General features: G+C 36.6%; 1 protein-coding gene and 1 long non-coding RNA gene across 6 annotated transcripts in view; one reads left to right on the top strand and one right to left on the bottom strand.

Annotated features, from left to right (window-relative positions):
- The window catches only part of SCN9A (sodium voltage-gated channel alpha subunit 9), a 198,401-nt gene that overhangs the window by 7,832 nt on the left and 171,697 nt on the right, over positions 1-18,872 (bottom strand). For both annotated transcript variants that reach the window (XM_054258311.2, XM_054258312.2), the window contains exon 24: positions 18,092-18,229. In XM_054258311.2, coding sequence (XP_054114286.2) covers positions 18,092-18,229 — 138 coding nt within the window. The remainder of the gene's footprint in view (positions 1-18,091; positions 18,230-18,872) is intronic.
- Positions 1-18,872, top strand: part of LOC144576646 (uncharacterized) — a 257,148-nt gene that overhangs the window by 74,640 nt on the left and 163,636 nt on the right. The gene's annotated exons all lie outside the window — the stretch shown is intronic.

Raw genomic sequence — 18,872 nt, 5'->3', positions numbered from 1 at the left:
CCTAATGTTAACCAGACTTCCCTTTCTGCCTTACAGTATTTTTGTTGTTGCTGCTGCTGTTGTTGATGGAGTCTTGCTCTGAGGCATAGGTAGGGGTGCAGTGGGACCATCTCAGCTCATTGCAACCTCCACGTCCTGGGTCCAAGGGATTCTCATGTCTCAGCCTCCAAAGTAGCTGGGATTACAGGTGCATAACACCACACCCGGTTAATTTTTGTATTTTTGGTAAAGACAGGGTTTTGCCATATTGACCAATCTGGTTTAGAAGTCCTAGCTTCAAGTGATCTGCCCACCTTGGCCTCCCAAATTGCTGGGATAACAGATGTGAGCCACCACATCTGGCTGCCTTAGAGTGTTTTAATTCAGCTTTCCTCTAGTTAATATGCAGTCTTTATGTAGTTTTTATATTCATCTAACTTACTGGCAAGACATGAGAGAGAGAGACTTCATGCCAATGTCAAGAGAAGCCAGATCCTTTATTGCTCATTAATGGGGACTGAATATTATAGCATGCCAAGAACATAACAGAAGTTGGCCAAAAACTGAGGAGAAAACTGTGACTTGCAGGAGAAAATCAAAATAGTAGATTTTGTTTTCCCCTAATGATACCCTGGTTGTTAATATGATGAAGAGTGGGATAAAACTAAGAGGAGATAATGAATTACTTCAATAGAGAAACTTGTGTGGTTGCTTTGTTTTCCTATAGCTTATATAGTTCTTGTACAAAATGCATCCCTTTAAAACCCATGTAGGTATTCCATAAGTTAGGCTAATCTTTTTCTATGTTACAGTCTACATTGAGGCAGTATTACACAGCAGTAAAGACTTCATTTCTGGTGTCAGATCATCTTTGTTCAAATCCTGTCTTCTGTACTTGGATAAGTTTCTTAATTCTTTAAGTAAAATCACGTCATCATTATAAGAGTAATCACCTCATTTGTGTTTGCGGAGAAGATAAATTGAGATAATGCATGAAAAACACTTAGCATAATGTCCTGCACATGGTAAATCTTCATCAAATTTTAGTTACTATTACTGTTGTTTTTAACTTTCCTGGTAAGGTTAATGAAAGGGGTTATTGTTAAAATTAACTGATAGTTGCTCAAATATGTAATAGTAATTTGTATAACTATATTATATAATTTTCTTTTATATAACTTAAACTCATTAATAACTTTTGTTCTAATCTTCAGTAGTATGTTTTATTATTATTGACAACTAATTTCACATGTAACTATTAGAGATGAAAAAAGTACTTATAAGGATGATGAATAGTTGGAAAAAACAGTAAAACAGGGTTGGTTATTAGAAAGACGTATGGGTAGTTGGTAGAGTCATAAGCTTTGATCAAATTATTGAAGTTAAAAAGCAGTAAGTGACAACATTGCACTGTGGAAATAATATGGGTTTTCAAATAAAACAGACATTTCAATCCTGACTATTACTTGGTTTGAAACAATTTATCCATCCTTTCTAGGGGCTAATTTATTCATTTGCATCAAGATACCACTTTCGAGGGAGGGAGAGGAGTGAAGTGTATTAAATGTCCTTGCCTTTCAGTGTGCTACACTAGGAGCCAGTTTCACTCTTGCTTCACTGAAAGAAGCAGTATAATTAGAACAATTGATATAGCTACAAACATAGGAAAAGGGGAAGGTAGATTAGCTGTTTGAGGGCTTCCAGTATCTGTAGCCAGGCTGACTGGCAAAGGTCTTTCCCTGTCAAAGTTAATCCATAAATACTGGTGGGTATTTTGTGTCATTTGTGACATTGTGTCAGATGGCTGACAGGTGGCTGTACTTCAAATGCACAGACACCAATGAAAAGCACAAGGAACACAAAGAATTAATTAGAAAAACAACACAAAGGAATAAAATAAATCTCCAGTAACTGACCCTAAAGAAATAGAGGTTTATAAATTGCCTAAAAAGGAATTTAAAATAATTATCTTAGTAAAGTTTAGCAAAATACCAGTGAACAGAGATAGATAACTAAATCAGGAAAATGATACATGAACAAAATGAGATGTCAATGAAGAAACATAAACAAAACAAAAAATGAAATGTCAATAGAAACTCTGGAACTGAAGAATACAATAACTGAACTAAAAAATTAACTACAGGTGCTCAATAGCAGACTTGATCAAACTGGAGAAGGAATCAACAAATCTAAAGATAGATCATTTCAAATGATCTAGTCAGTGGAGCAAGAAGAAATAAGAAAAATGAGTGAAGACTTATGGGACATCATTAAGTGAAATAATATATACATTATGAAATCACAGTGAGAGAAGATAGAAGTGTAACTTTTTTTAATGGCTAAAATATGTTCAAATTTTGGGAGAGAAATGAACATCTAAATTCAGGAAAGGCAAAGAATTCTAAACGAACAAATCTAAAGAAGTCTCCACTGAGACATAATATCATCAAATTGCCAAAATGAAAGAGAATTTTGAAAGCAGCAAGAAAAAACTGAATTGTCATGTACAAAAGAGTCCTCATAAGATTAACAGCAGATTTCTCAGCAGAAGCTTTAAAAGGACAAATAAAATGAAATGATGTATTCAAAATACTGAAAGAATAAACTGCTGACCAAGAATAATATACCTGGAAAAACTGTCCTTCAAAATTAAGGAAGGATAAAGACTTCCCCATACAAACAAATGCTGAAGGAGTTCATCACCACTAGACTTACAGGAAATGCTAAAGTGAGTTTTTCAAATTAAAGCAAAAGGATGGTAAGCAGCAACTCAAGAGCATATGAAAGTGCAAATCTCACCAGTAAAGGTAAACACATAGACAATAGAGAGTACTGTAATACTCTAATAGTATTATATAAATCATTTATAATTCTAATATAAAAGTTAAATGGCAAAATAATTAAGAATAACTAATATTACAAAACTGTTGGTAGATACACATAAAAAGATGTAAATTGTGACATCTATAACAAAGTGTGAGGGATATATTAAAAGTGAAGATTTTTGTTATTTGATTAAAGGTATCAGCTTAAAATAGACTTATAACTTTAAGATATTTGTGGGGCCAGGCAACATGGCTCACACCTGTTATCCCAGCATTTTGGGAGGCTGAAGTGGGCAGATCATGAGGTCAGGAGTTCTAGACCAGCCTGACCAATATGGTGAAATTCTGCCTCTACTAAAAATTTGCCGGGCGTGGTGGCATGCACCTGTAATCCCAGCTACTTATGAGGCTGAGGCAGGAGAATTGAGCCAAGATAGCACCACTGCACTCCAGCTGGGTGACAGAGTCAGACTCTGTCTAAAAGCACAACACAACAAAACAAAAAATATATTTGTGATTGCCTCATGATAACCACATGGAAAATGCATAGAAAAATATAGAATTTAAAAAGAGAAATCATAGAATATCTTGGAAATATATCAACCAATCATATAAGACGACAGTAAAGAGAGAAAAAGAAAGATAAAGGAATTACAAAACAGAAAAATTTAACAAAAAGACAATAGTAAGTCCTTACCTATCAATGATTACTTCAAATACAAATGGGTTAAACTTCCTAATCAAAAGACATACAATGGTTGTATAGATTTATAAAAACAAGATCTAGTTATATGCTGTCTCTAGATACTCATTCCAGATTTAAGAAAGCATAGTTTGAAAGTTAGTTGATAAAAAAGATATGTTCTGTACAAATGGTAACCAAAAGAAAGCAATGGGGCTATACAGTTGTCCTTTAATATCTACAGGGTCATGGTTCCAGAACCCCCAAGGATACCAAAATTGAGGATGTTTAAGTCCCACTATCAGCCGTGCAGGACCTGTGGATAAAAATAATTCAGCCCTTTGTATCTTTGGGTTTCATATTCCAAGAATACAGTGTTATCAAACAGCATTGGTTGAATCTACAGATGTACAGCCCACAGACACAGAGTACTGACTATAATTATATCAGCCAAAATAGACTTTAAGTTAAAAAAAAAAAAAACTGGGAGGGGACTCAAGATGGCGCTGTGAGAACAACCCAGGATTGGAGCCCGCGTTGAATTCGCAAACGGTGAGTCAGTGCTGCATTTCCAGACTGATCTTTGTTGCCCACAGAACGGGGAAACTCCCAAGTATAAAAAGACACTGGACGCCAGGCAGTAGGTCTGCCTGGCGAAGCCGGCAGCCGGGGCGGCGGCGGCCGGCCCTACCCAGCAATCCCCACAGGGCGCACTTGTCCGGGTGCCTTGTTGAACCGGCAACCTGAGACTTGAGAGGGCTGGACTTGAGACTGAAGGAGACTTGCACAGTAGCCCAGCCCAGGGGATTGCAGGGACAGATCGTTTGGGATACCCAGTGGGACGAACAAAACCGCGATTTCAAACTATCCCGGGCAGACGGTCCGAGACGCTCTGTGGGGGAGGGGCGTCCACCACTACGGAGGCAACCTGCCCCAACTGATATACACGCCCACTGCTGAGGCAGCCAGCCTTTGCCGAGGCAACCCGCCCCAACTGAGATACACGCCGACTGTTGACGCAGCCAGCCGTTGCCGAGGCAACCCGTCCCTACTGAGATACACGCCCACTGCTGACGCAGCCTGCCGTTGCTGAGGCAACACGCTACAACGAAGAGACTCCGCCGCAGGGCGTGGCGGAGACCACAGCAGAGCCGGCAGGAACAGCGCGAATCACACAACAGCAGGGCGTAGCCTCGGCAGCCAAACAGTGGCTAGTCTGCCTTTGAGCTGGGCAGGACACCTGATCGGACATCCAAAAATAAAGCCCAAACCCCTCAACACAGAGCATTTGAGAAAAAAAAAAAGGGTTGTTTAATGAGCTGTGTTGCAGCAGAATCAAACATAGCAGCCTAACAGCCCTGAATGAACAACAGAGTGCACAGCTCAGCAATTAAACCCCTATAAAGTACAAACTGTCTCCTCAAGCAGCTCCCTGACCCCTCTATATCCAAAAGACTGTCATTAGGCAGGCATCATCCTGGGACAAAGAGAGCAGAAAAAGAAACTGGTAGCATCCCTCGCTGTGCCACGGCTACTAGAGGTGCACCCCAGACAAGCAGGGTCTGGAGCGGACCTCAACAGTCGTACAGCGAAGGGGCTAGACTGGTAGAAGGAAAACCAAGCAACAGAAATACTTCATCATCAACATTCTGGGTGTCTACTCAGAGACCCAAACGAAAAGTCAGCAACTACGCAGACGACCAGCGGACAAATCCACAAAGATGGGAAGAAACCAGCGCAAAAAGGAGGAAAACACCCGAAACCAGAACACATCGCCTCCTAGAAAGGACCAAGACTCCTCACCAGCAAGGGAACAAAGCTGGACAGAGAATGACTGTGACAAAATGACGGAATTAGACTTCAGAAGATGGATAATGAGAAACTTTTGTGAGCTAAAAGATCATGTATTAAATCAATGCAAAGAAACTAAGAACCTTGAAAAAAGATTTGAAAAAAGATTCGAGGAAATGATAACAAGAATGGATACCTTAGAGAGGAATATGAATGAATTAAAGGAGCTGAAAAACACAATACGAGAACTTCGCGAAGCAAACGCAAGTTTCAATAGCCGAATTGACCAAGCAGAAGAAAGAATATCTGAAGTCGAAGACCAACTCAATGAAATAAAACGAGAAACCAAGATCAGAGAAAAAAGCGCAAAAAGCAATGAACAAAGTCTCCAAGAAATGTGGGACTATGTGAAAAGACCTAACCTACGTTTGATAGGTGTACCAGAAGGGGACGAAGAGAATGAATCCCAGCTGGAAAATACTCTTCAGGACATCATCCAGGAAAATTTCCCCCACCTAGCAAGACAAGCCAACACTCAATTGCAGGAAATACAGAGAACACCACAAAGATATTCCGCAAGAAGAGCAACCCCAAGGCACATAATCATCAGATTCAACAGGGTTGAAATAAAGGAGAGAATACTAAGGGCAGCCAGAGAGAAAGGTCGGGTCACCCACAAAGGGAAGCCCATCAGACTCACAGCAGATCTCTCGGCAGAAACACTACAAGCCAGAAGAGAGTGGGGGCCAATATTCAACATTCTTAAAGAAAAGAACTTTCAACCCAGAATTTCATATCCAGCCAAACTGAGCTTCAGAAGTGAAGGAAGAATAAAATCCTTTGCGAACAAGCAAGTACTCAGAGATTTTGTCACCACCAGGCCTGCTTTACAAGAGCTCCTAAAAGAGGCACTACACATAGAAAGGATCAATCAGTACCAGCCATTCCAAAATCACACTGAATGCTAAAGAGCTTCAACATAATGAAGAATCTACAACAACTAACAGGCAAAACAGCCACTTAGAATCAAAATGGCAGTATCAAATTCACACATAACAATATTAACCCTAAATGTAAATGGACTAAATGCACCAATCAAAAGACACAGACTGGCAAATTGGATAAAAATCCAAAACCCATCAGTGTGCTGTATCCAGGAAACCCATCTCACATGCAAGGATACACAAAGGCTCAAAATAAAGGGATGGAGGAAGATTTACCAAGCTAATGGAAAGCAAAAAAAAGCAGGAGTTGCAATTCTCATCTCTGATAAAATTGACTTTAAAGCAACAAAGATCAAAAGAGACAAAGAAGGCCATTACATAATGGTAAAAGGATCGATACAACAAGAAGAGCTAACGATCCTAAACATATATGGACCCAACACAGGAGCACCCAGATACATAAGGCAAGTTCTCAATGACTTACAGAAGGACTTAGACTCCCACACAATAATAGTGGGAGACTTTAACACTCCACTGTCAATACTAGACAGATCAACCAGACAGAAAATCAACAAGGATACCCAGGGCTTGAACTCAGACCTGGAGCAAGCAAACCTGGTTGACATTTACAGAACTCTCCACCCCAAATCCACAGAATACACATTCTTCTCAGCACCACATCACACCTACTCTAAAATTGACCACATAATTGGAAGTAAAGCACTGCTCAACAAATGCAAAACAACTGAAATCATAACAAACAGCCTCTCAGACCATAGTGCAATCAAGTTAGAACTCAGAATTCAGAAACCGACCCAGAACCGCACAGCTTCATGGAAACTGAACAACTGGCTCTTGAATGTTGACTGGGTTAACAACGAAATGAAGGCAGAAATAAAGAAGTTCTTCGAAACCAATGAGAATGAAGACACAACGTGCCAGAACCTCTGGGACACATTTAAAGCAGTCTCTAGAGGAAAGTATATAGCAATAAGTGCCCATATGAGGAGAATGGAGAGATCCAAAATTGACACCCTATCATCAAAATTGAAAGAGCTAGAGGAGCAAGATCAAAAAAACTCAAAACCCAGCAGAAGACAAGAAATTACTAAGATCAGAGCTGAGCTGAAGGAGATTGAGACACGAAAAACCCTTCAAAAAATCAATAAATCCAAGAGCTGGTTTTTTGAAAAGATCAACAAAATAGACAGACCACTAGCCAGATTGATTAAAAATAAAAGAGAGAACAACCAAATAAATGCAATAAAAAACGATAAAGGGGAAATCACCACAGATTCCACAGAAATTCAAACCATCATCAGAGAATATTACAAACAACTCTATGCACATAAACTAGTAAACCTGGAAGAAATGGATAAATTCCTGGACTCCTGTGTCCTCCCAAGCCTAAACCAGGAGGAAGCTGAAACTATGAATAGACCAATAACAAGGTCTGAAGTTGAGGCAGCAATTAAGAGCCTACCTCACAAAAAAAGCCCAGGTCCAGATGGGTTCACAGCCGAATTCTACCAGACACACAAGGAGGAGCTGGTACCATTCCTTCTAAAACTATTTCAAACAATCCAAAAAGAGGGAATCCTTCCCAAATCATTTTATGAGACCAACATCATCCTGATACCAAAACCCAGCAGAGACCCAATGAGAAAAGAAAACTTCAGGCCAATATCCATGATGAACATAGATGCAAAAATCTTCAATAAAATATTGGCAAGCCGATTGCAACAGCAAATCAAAAAACTTATTCATCATGATCAAGTAGGATTCATCCCAGGGATGCAAGGCTGGTTCAACATACGCAAGTCTATCAACGTAATTCACCACATAAACAGAACCAAAAACAAAAACCACATGATTATCTCAATTGATGCAGAGAAGGCATTTGACAAATTCAACAGCCCTTTATGCTAAAAACCCTCAATAAACTCGGTATCGATGGAACGTATCTCAAAGTAATAAAAGCTATTTATGACAAACCAACAGCCAATATCATACTGAATGGGCAAAAACTGGAAGCATTCCCTTTGAAATCTGGTACTAGACAAGGATGCCCTCTCTCACCACTCCTATTCAATATAGTACTGGAAGTTCTAGCCAGAGAAATCAGGCAAGAAAAAGAAATAAAGGGTATTCAAATAGGAAAGGTGGAAGCCAAATTGTCTCTATTTGCAGACGACATGATAGTATACCTAGAAGACCCCATCGCCTCAGCCCAAAAACTCCTGAAACTGATAAACAACTTCAGCAAAGTCTCAGGATATAAAATCAATGTGCAAAAATCACAAGCATTCGTCTACACCAATAACAGACTTAAAGAAAGCCAAATCAAGAGCGAACTGCCATTCGCAATTGCTACAAAAAGAATAAAATACCTTGGAATACAACTCACAAGGAACGTAAGGGACCTCTTCAAGGAGAACTACAAACCACTGCTCAACGAAATCAGAGAGGACACAAACAGATGGAGAAACATTCCATGTTCATGGTTAGGAAGAATTAATATCGTGAAAATGGCTATACTGCCCAAAGTAATTTACAGAATCAACGCTATCCCCATCAAGCTACCATTGACTTTCTTCACAGAACTGGAAAAAACCACCATGAACTTCATATGGAACCAAAAGAGAGCCCGCATAGCCAAGTCAATTCTAAGCAAAAAGAACACAGCGGGGGGCATCACACTACCGGATTTCAAACTATACTACAAGGCTACAGTAATCAAAACAGCATGGTACTGGTACCAAAACAGAGATATAGACCAATGGAACAAAACAGAGGCACCGGAGGCAACACAACATACATACAACTATACAATCTTTGATAAACCTGACAAAAACAAGCAATGGGGCAAGGATTCCATGTTTAACAAATGGTGTTGGGAAAACTGGCTAGCCATGTGCAGAAAGCAGAAACTGGACCCCTTCCTGACACCTTACACTAAAATTAACTCCAGATGGATTAAAGACTTAAACATAAGACCTGGCACCATAAAAACCCTAGAAGGAAATCTAGGCAAAACTATCCAGGACATAGGAGTAGGCAAGGCCTTCATGAACAAAACACCAAGAGCATTGGCAACAAAAGCCAAAATAGACAAATGGGACCTAATGAAACTCCACAGCTTCTGCACGGCAAAAGAAACAGTCACTAGAGTGGATCGGCAACCAACAGAATGGGAAAAAATTTTCGCAGTCTACCCATCTGACAAAGGGCTGATATCCAGAATTTACAAAGAACTCAAGCAGATTTACAGGAAAAAAACAAACAAGCCCATTCAAAAGTGGGCAAAGGATATGAACAGATACTTTACGAAAGAAGACATATATGAGGCCAACAATCATATGAAAAAATGCTCATCGTCACTGGTCATCAGAGAGATGCAAATCAAAACCACATTGAGATACCATCTCACGCCAGTTAGAATGGCGATCATTAAAAAATCTGGAGACAACAGATGCTGGAGAGGATGTGGAGAAAAAGGAACACTTTTACACTGTTGGTGGGAGTGTAAATTAGTTCAACCATTGTGGAAGACAGTGTGGCGATTCCTCAAGGCCTTAGAAATAGAAATTCCATTTGACCCAGCAATCCCATTACTGGGTATATATCCAAAAGACTATAAATCGTTCTACTATAAGGACACATGTACACGAATGTTCATTGCAGCACTGTTTACAATAGCAAAGACCTGGAATCAACCCAAATGCCCATTGATAATAGACTGGATTGGAAAAATGTGGCACATATACACCATGGAATATTATGCAGCAATCAGAAATGATGAGTTCGTGTCATTTGTAGGGACATGGATGAATCTGGAAAACATCATCCTCAGCAAACTGACACAAGAACAGAAAATGAAACACCGCATATTCTCACTCATAGGTGGGTGATGAAAAATGAGAACACATGGACACAGAAAGGGGAGTACTAAACACTGGGGTCTATTGGGGGGAAAAGGGGAGGGCCAGTGGGAGGGGGAGGTGGGGAGGGATAGCCTGGGGAGAAATGCCAAATGTGGGTGAAGGGGAGAAGAAAAGCAAAGCACACTGCCATGTGTGTACCTACGCAACCTTCTTGCATGCTCTGCTCATGTACCCCAAAACCTATAATCCAATAAAAAATTAAAAAAAAAAACAAAACAAAACAAACAAAAAAAAACTGTCACAAGAGACAAACTACATCATTAAATAAGATAAGAGTTAACTCATCAAGAAGATATAACAATTATAAATATATGTGCACCCATCTCCAAAGCATGTAAATACATAAAGCAATCATTGACTGATCTAAAGAGATAAATGTATGGCAATACAATAACAGTAGGATACATCAATACCCCACTTGCAATAATGAACAGAACAGCCAGAAATGCAATCTATAAACTGTGGATTTGAATTTGCTATACACCAAATGGATCACAAACACACAGAATATGCTACCCAATAGCAGCATAATACACGATCTTTTCAAGTGCACACAGAATATTCTTCAGGCTGTATCATGTTTTGGGTCATGAAGTTAGTTTTGACAATGGTAAGAAGTTTGAGATCATACCAGATATCTTTTGTGACAACAAGGGAATAAAACTAGAAATCAGTAACAGAGGATAACTAAACAATTCACGAATATGTGGAAATTAAAAAACAGTCTCTTGAAAAACAATGGGTCAAAGAAAAAAATCAATAGGAAAATTCAAAAGTATCGTGAGACAAACAAATTGAAAACACAACTTCTAAAATTTATGAGCTGCAGCAAAAGCAGTAATAAGAGCAAATTTTACAGTGATACATATCTACTATATAAAAAAGATCTCATAAACAATATGGATTTACATGTCTAGGAACTAGAAAATGAATTAATTAAACCCAAAGTTAGCAAAAAAAAGGAAATAAATATTAGAGCTAAGTAAGTGAAATAGAGAGTGGAAAAGCAATAGAAAACGTCAACAAAAATAAGAGTTGGTTTTTTCAAAAGATAAAATAGACAAATTCTTAGCTAGGATAACTAAGGAAAAAGACTCAAATATTTAAAATCAGAAATGAATGAGGAGAAATTAAAACTAATTTTATGGGAATAAGAAGGATCAAAGATATTACTATGAATGATGATTATACACCAACAAATTGGATTATTTAGAAGAAACAGGTAAATTCCAAAAACATACAACCTACCAAGACTGAACTATGAGGAAACAGAGTAACCGAATAGACAAACTGAACCAGTAATAATAATAACTCCCAACAAAGAAATGTCCAGGACCAGATGGCTTCACTGGAGAAGTCTAATCAAACACTTAAAGAAGAATCAACATTAATTCTTCTCAAACTGTCTTAAAAATTTCAAGAGAACACTTCCAAAGTCATTTTATGAGGCCAGCATTACTCTCATACCCAAGCCAAACAAAGACACTGTAAGAAAAAAAAAAAAAATACAGCTTTTGAAGAGAGCAACTTCAGCGACATCATGGAATAGGAGGCTCATGACATTTTCCCACAGACATATCAAGTAAACAACTACATACATATGGATTAAAAAGATATGTTTTGTATAAATGGTAAGCAAAAGAGAGCAGTCAGGCTTTAAAGGACAGTTGTCCTTTAGTATCTACAGGGATACCAAAATTGAGGATGCTTAAGTCCCACAGTTAGCCCTGCAGGACCTATGGTTAAAAAAAATTCTCTCCAGAGGAAGCTAGAATCCAGTAGAAAACCTTCTACACACAAGAGGACAGAAAATATGCATATCAAAATGGGTAGAAAAAGCAGAAAGACACTCATACACTAACCTTACCCCGAGCACAGTGCCTTACATTTAGGAAGAAAACTCCATTTGCAGCTACTTCCCAAAGGTAGCTATAGCACACATATAGAATCCTACTTTTTTTTTTTAATTTGAAGAAATTTATTTATTTCTAGAAAATGCTTTTTCTAGAGTGGAAAGAGAGAAGATATGAATTATATTATAAGATCATCTTCATAATTGCCTTAGTTTTCCATTTCATAGAACTCAACTTTTATAGTCCCTGCCACAGAGCTTGGCTTTTAGATTACCATGCTTGAGGAATGGCAGAGATAAGGCATCCATTTTCTTTCAAGTCCAGAGAACTGCTTGAGTACTCTTAGAACCTTTAATTTCTGCAATCAGACTATCTTCCAACTTCTTTCCATGGAAACCATTAGGCTGCATGTTTTCTGGCCGCTCTCTGTGGTTCTGGCCACCTGCAGAATCTGGAAACTTACATAGCAAATGAAGAATAAACCTTCTTCAGCCTAAACAAGAGGAATAGCTTTCCCCATGCCTTCTTTCGTGGCTTGCTCCAGAGACAATCCCAACCCTACAATCTTTCTTTCAAAAGAGGTTGAAAGTCTCTACCACCAAGAACAGGAGGGTGGCTTCTTCCCTGGCTTGCTCCTGACATAATTTCTTCAGTTTCTCATTAGGGGAAGGCTTGAACTACACCTTAGTCCAATGGACCTAAAGATATTTGTAGAACAGTTTATCCAACGGCAACAACATACATATTCTTCTCAAATCACATGAAACATTCTCCAGCATAGATCACGTTAGGCCACAAAACAAGTTTTAAATTTAAGAAGATTGAAATCATATCGAGTACCTTTTTTGTTCACAATGACATTAAACTAGAAGTCAGTAAGAGGAAGAATCTTGAACAATTCATAATGATGTGGAAATTAAACAACATGCTCCTGAACAGACAATGAGTCAAAGAGGAAATTAAACAGAAAAATTAAAAATATTTTGAGATCAATGAAAATGGAAACACAATATACCAGATAGTATAGAATGTAGAAAAAGAAGCCCTGAGAAAAAAATGTATAGGAGTAAATGCCTACATTAAAGAAAACAGGAAAATTCTCAAAAAAAACCTTAATATTACATCTTAGAGAATTAGAAAAAGAGGAGGAACAAAATACCCCAAACTCTGCAGAAGAAAGAAAATAACAAAGATAAGGATAAAAAATAAAACAGATACTAAAAAGTTGTTTTTTTGAAAATATAAAATTGACAAACCTTTAGCCAGAATAAAAAGGGAAAAAAGATAACTCAAACCACATCAGAAATGAAAAGAGACTAAAACTGATAACACAAATACAATAATCATAAAGTGTTACTGTAAACAACTACACTCGATCAAATTGAATAACCTAGAAGAAATGAACGAATCCTTAGAAACATGCTACCAAGACTAAATCAGCAATAAATATTACATCTGAACAAACCAATACTGAATAAAGAAAATAGATCAGTAATAAACTAAGTCTCCCATCAAAACAAACAAAAAACCTGGGACTGGTAAACATCACTGGTGAATTCTATTTAAAGTAGTAATATGAATTCTTCTCAGACTCTTCCAAAAAATTGAAGAGGAAGTCAAATTCATTTTATGAGGCCAGTATTACACTGATAGGAAAGCCAGAAGTGTATACTACCAGAAAAGAAAATTGCAGGCCAATATTCTTGATGAACATAGTTCATCATGTTCATGTGTTAGAAGAATTAATATTGTTAAAATGTCCATACTACCTGAAATAATAAGATTCAGTGCAATCCTTATCAAAATTCTAATACAGTAAAAAATCCTCAAAATTGAATAAAAAGGACCCCAAATGACCAAAGCAATTTGAAGCAAAAAGAACAAAGCTACAGGCATAATATTCTCTCCTTTCAAAATATAAAGCTATGTTACTGTCATAAACACAGATATGTTGGCCAATGGAAGAAGATTTAAAAAAACATAAACCCTCTTGTTTATAGTCAATTGATTTTCAACAAAGGTGTGAAGAATAAACAGTGGGGGAGGGAAGAAACAGTCTTTTCAATAAATAGTGTTGGGAAAACTGAATATTCTTTGGGTAAAAGAATGAAATTGGACCTTCTCAAACCATATTAAAAAACCAAACATGTAAAGACTTAAATATAAGAAATGAAACTATAAAGATACTTGAAGAAAACATAAAAGAAAATCTCTATAGTGTTGGTCTGGACATCGAGACCATCCTGGCCAACATGAAACTCTGTCTCTGCTAATAAATACAAAAAATTAGCTGTGCATGGTGGTATGCGCCTGTAATCCCAGCTACTTGGGAGGATGAGGCAGGAGAATTGTTTGAACCAGCGAGTTAGAGGTTGCAGTAAGCCAAGATGATGCCACTGCACTCCAGCCTGGTGACAGAGTGAGACGCCATCTAAAAAAAAAACAAAACAAACAAACGGTAATGGGATGTCATCTCACACCTGCTAAGATGGCTATTATCAAAAACAAAAACAAAAAGCACCCAGACCAAAAGATAATAGGTGTTGGTAAGGATATAGAGAAATTAGAACCCTTGTATATTGTTAGAATGTAAAATCATGTAGCTGCCATAGAAAACAGTATAAAAGTTTGTGAAAAAGTTTAACATATAACTACCATATGATCTAGTAATGCCACATCTGAGCATATTTAAAAGATTTGAACTCAGGATCTCAGAGTCCACACTTCCATGTTCATTTCAACACTATTTACTATATCCAAATATGAAAACAACCTAAATGTCTATTGATGAATGATAGAATAAAAAATGTATTTGTATACACACACACACACATACACACACACACACACACACACACACACACACAACTTCAGCTTTATAAAAAAAATCCTGCCATATGCAACAACTTGAATGAACCTGGAGAAATTTATGCTAAGAGAAGTCACAGAAAAAAGACTGCATAATTCTATTTCTATGAGGTATCTAAAATAGTCAAACTTATGGAAACAGGGAGAAGAATGGTGATTGCCAGGGCATGAAGGAAGAATTTCTATTTAACAGGAATAAAGTTTCAATTATGCAAGATGAAAAGTTCTGGAGACTTGCCGTAGCGCTTTGTGCCTATAGTTAGCAATATATATATACATATATATATATATATATATATATATATATATATATATATATATATAGTATACTTAAAAATTTAGTTAACTGGGTAGATCTCCTTAAGTGTCCTTACCACAATAATTAAAATTAGAAAAGGTGAAAAAACGGATACCAATTTTATTAGCTTTTTTTAACCTATGGAATAAATGAGTTTGTAACAAAGCATCTAGTACCTACTCCTACATAGCAGGTGTTAACTTATTGAAATGTTGGTCATGTTTTCTTCAGCGAAGAGTGGAAAGAAATTTTACATCATTCAGAAAAGGTCAGAAAATAAAAGCTATACTTAGATTGCAAGATGAAATATTGGGCAAATGATAGGGGATATGAGTTTTTGATTCTTCTAAATAAGTAGCTCTTTCCTTACAGTAGTGGTGATGGTATCAACCCATGTTATTTTACTTCCTGCAATAGCAATGTTGTGAGAATAACGTTAACAAGCAAGAAAATTAAAGCCATTTGGGCTGTGGCTGTTTTATTCATGCTCATACTGTTCTTTCTAGATGTGTTTAATTTAATCGATGCAGGGAAGACTGAGGAATCATTTATGTGTGCTTATATATTACATATATGTGTATATAATGCTTAAGTTGAGAAAAATAAATAGAAAAATCAAGGTACACTTTATGAAATGTAAAATGGAACGTGAGATTTTAAAATCTTTAAAAATATCTGCATTTGGAAATGTCAGGATAAATAATGTGGTATTTGCTAAATTTATATATACTTTTGAATAGTCAATCATGCACACTGATGACATTTTGATACATGTACCTCTGTTGTCTTAGATGCTAAACCAGTACCCGAAATTATTATCCTCTTTTGTAATTCTATCCTTTATTCTCCAAAGGTCTCTTTTTGTATAGGTACCACAACCAGAGTACTTCAGTTATTGACAAGAAACTCCAGAGTTAGATTCCTTTATCTCTTGCAAATCACAAGCAATAATATAGATTCCAGTGCTAAAATGTTTTAATGGAAAATAGCTCCTATTCTCCACTGCCACGCAGGACTAATTTGGAGACTAAGTGTGGTCCAGGTGGCACATAAAGGAGGGTCTGAAATAGTCTCATCTTTCCCTAGTCATTCTGTGCACCACTGCTAGATTAATTTTTTTTAAAGCTCAGTCTCAGACTCTAGAAAAAGCAATTCTGGAGTTAGATCCATAATGAGACTACTTTTTAGTGGTTAAACCATGTGCAAATAAGATAATTTTTCTGAGAGGTTAAATGGGGATACTATGCCTTTCAGATTCGTTATAAAATTTGACTATTATTACGTCTGAAGTATTTTACACAGGATCTGACATATCATGGAGTTTTAATAAACATCAATGTCCTGCTTACATGCTCTTTCCTGCTCAACATATATCAATTAAACACCAGCTGCTACTAAAAAAGGCCTAATACAGCTTTTTATCTGCTCTAAAGCAGGTCAAACTTCAACTTTTACTTCTTCTCCAAATCTTAAGTTTCTTCAGAACTGAATAGATTGTTGTCCCTCCTGAATTGCTGACTCTTTTATCAACACAATGCATTTGCTCACTCATTCCTGTTTCTCTCCATGTGGATGAGTCATTCTTTTTGACTCCCAGTTGCTACCTGTCTTCTTACCCATCTTCCAAAGCCTTCTCAATTGTTACATATTTCATAAACCATTCTACAGCAGCATCTATTTTTTCATCTGACTATCATGTATTTTTTTTGTTCTTGTTAATTTTCTCTTATTGTATTTATCATTATCTCCTATTATAGTATTGGGGGATAGAGCATAGTAGAGAATCAAAAGTAACAGTACAAGATGCATTGAATTTACTACTGACTCTATCTAACCTTCACCATATTCTAGATGTATGACCTTGGGTAAGTCACTTAATCCCTCTGTGCCTTTCTTCTTTTATGAAAGAGACTCCGTAATAACACCTTTTGTGATTGATGTTATGGGTTGAATCGTGTGCCCCAAGAAGGAATGTTGAAGTCCTAACCCTTAGAACTTCAGAATGTGACCTTATTAGAAAATAGTGTCATTGGAGATGTAATTAAGATGAAGTCATACTGGAGTAGAGTGGGCAATTAATTCAGTGTGACTGGCTTCCTTACTAGTAGAGGAGAAAGACACACAGAGGGAAAATGGCATGTCACTATGAAGGGAGAGATTGGAGTTCTGTTGCCATAAACCAAGGAACACCTGGGCCTCCAGAAGCTGGAAGATGCAACAAAAGATACTTTCTTAGAGGCTTTAAAGAGAATGCGGACTTGCCGACACTTTGAATTTGGACTTCTAACCTCCAAAAGTATGAGAGAATACATTTATCTTGTTTTAAGCCATTAGGTTTGTATTATCCTGTTCCAGTAGGTCAAAGAAACTAATACCGTTGGTGTGAAGATTAATTAAGCAAAAATTTCAGAAGATTGCCTAAATTACAGTATTCAACAAATATTCATTCTCATTACCTGCATTATTTATTCTGCTATGATATAAACTCCTTGAGCTCAGGAACCATACCTCATGTTGGTCTTCCTGAGCTCCAACCCAATACATATCATACAGAATAAAATAAATATTTATAAAATATGTTTTGAATAGTGTATTGATTTTTCTTATTTACTCAATCCTCTATAGGAAACATTAGAAAAAACAGAATAGTTGATACATTGCTCAAAACCTATGTGTTTAACCTAAATCATAGGTTAGCTAGCCCCTATTATTTAGAAAATTGTTTTCTATGCAAAAATGAATGAGATTAAAAATATCTGTAATTGTATACTAGTCAAGTATTTGAAAAATAAATGAAGTCCTAATGAAACTAATCATGAATTGATATCAACTTAAACTTTACATGATCTTTTTGGAAAAAAATTGTTCATCCCTTTCATTGCAATGAAAAATACTTGAAATACTTATCTTCTTTTTCTGTTGGTTGAAGTTATCTATGATGACACCAATGAACAAGTTCAAAGTGAAGAATGACCCAAAGATGATAAAGATGACAAAATAAATATACATGTAGAGGCTGTATTCGTATTCGGGCTGCTTGTCTACCTATAAAATTTACAAAAGTTGGCATTATATAGACAATAACGTTCATCATTTTCTTTTTCACATGGTTTGACAATGTAATTCAAACAGTGCTATCCTAGGTAAACATAGGATTTAAGAAGCCACAGCACTGTTGAGGCTTAATATAATCATTCTTAAAAATTTATTCAATATGTATTTATTACATACTTATGTAATGAATATAATCTTCAAATGATTACAAAGGGCTTAATTATATGTATACTTGTTTTTTATATTTGCAGGACAATTTAATAACTGACATACTATGTATATTTTATTTCCAAAAGTACTATAAAAGAGACATCATATAAAGTTTGCCATGTATTTTCACTTGATTCCAAATATGTCTTTATTAGATTTTGTGAAAATATGACATAGAGAATAATCATTAAAGTTTCTTACCATGGAACTTATTTCACATAAACTCATCCAAGCTTTAAATGTAAAAAGAGTAAAAACTATACATTAAAATTATTTTATTTTAATTTTGATAAGTCAATATTTACTGAGCATTTAGTATTGCCAGCCTGTGCTAAGTGCTCTGCTTGTATTTTCTTGTTGGATCCTCACAGCAACACTATGGGGTAGACATTTGATGATTATAGACATTTATTAGACAAATTAT

This window comes from Callithrix jacchus, chromosome 6 (assembly GCF_049354715.1).
Source record: "Callithrix jacchus isolate 240 chromosome 6, calJac240_pri, whole genome shotgun sequence".
Taxonomy (NCBI): Eukaryota; Metazoa; Chordata; class Mammalia; order Primates; family Cebidae; genus Callithrix; species Callithrix jacchus.
Note: the sequence above shows the minus strand (reverse complement) of the source record. Positions and strands in the feature narration are given on the sequence as shown.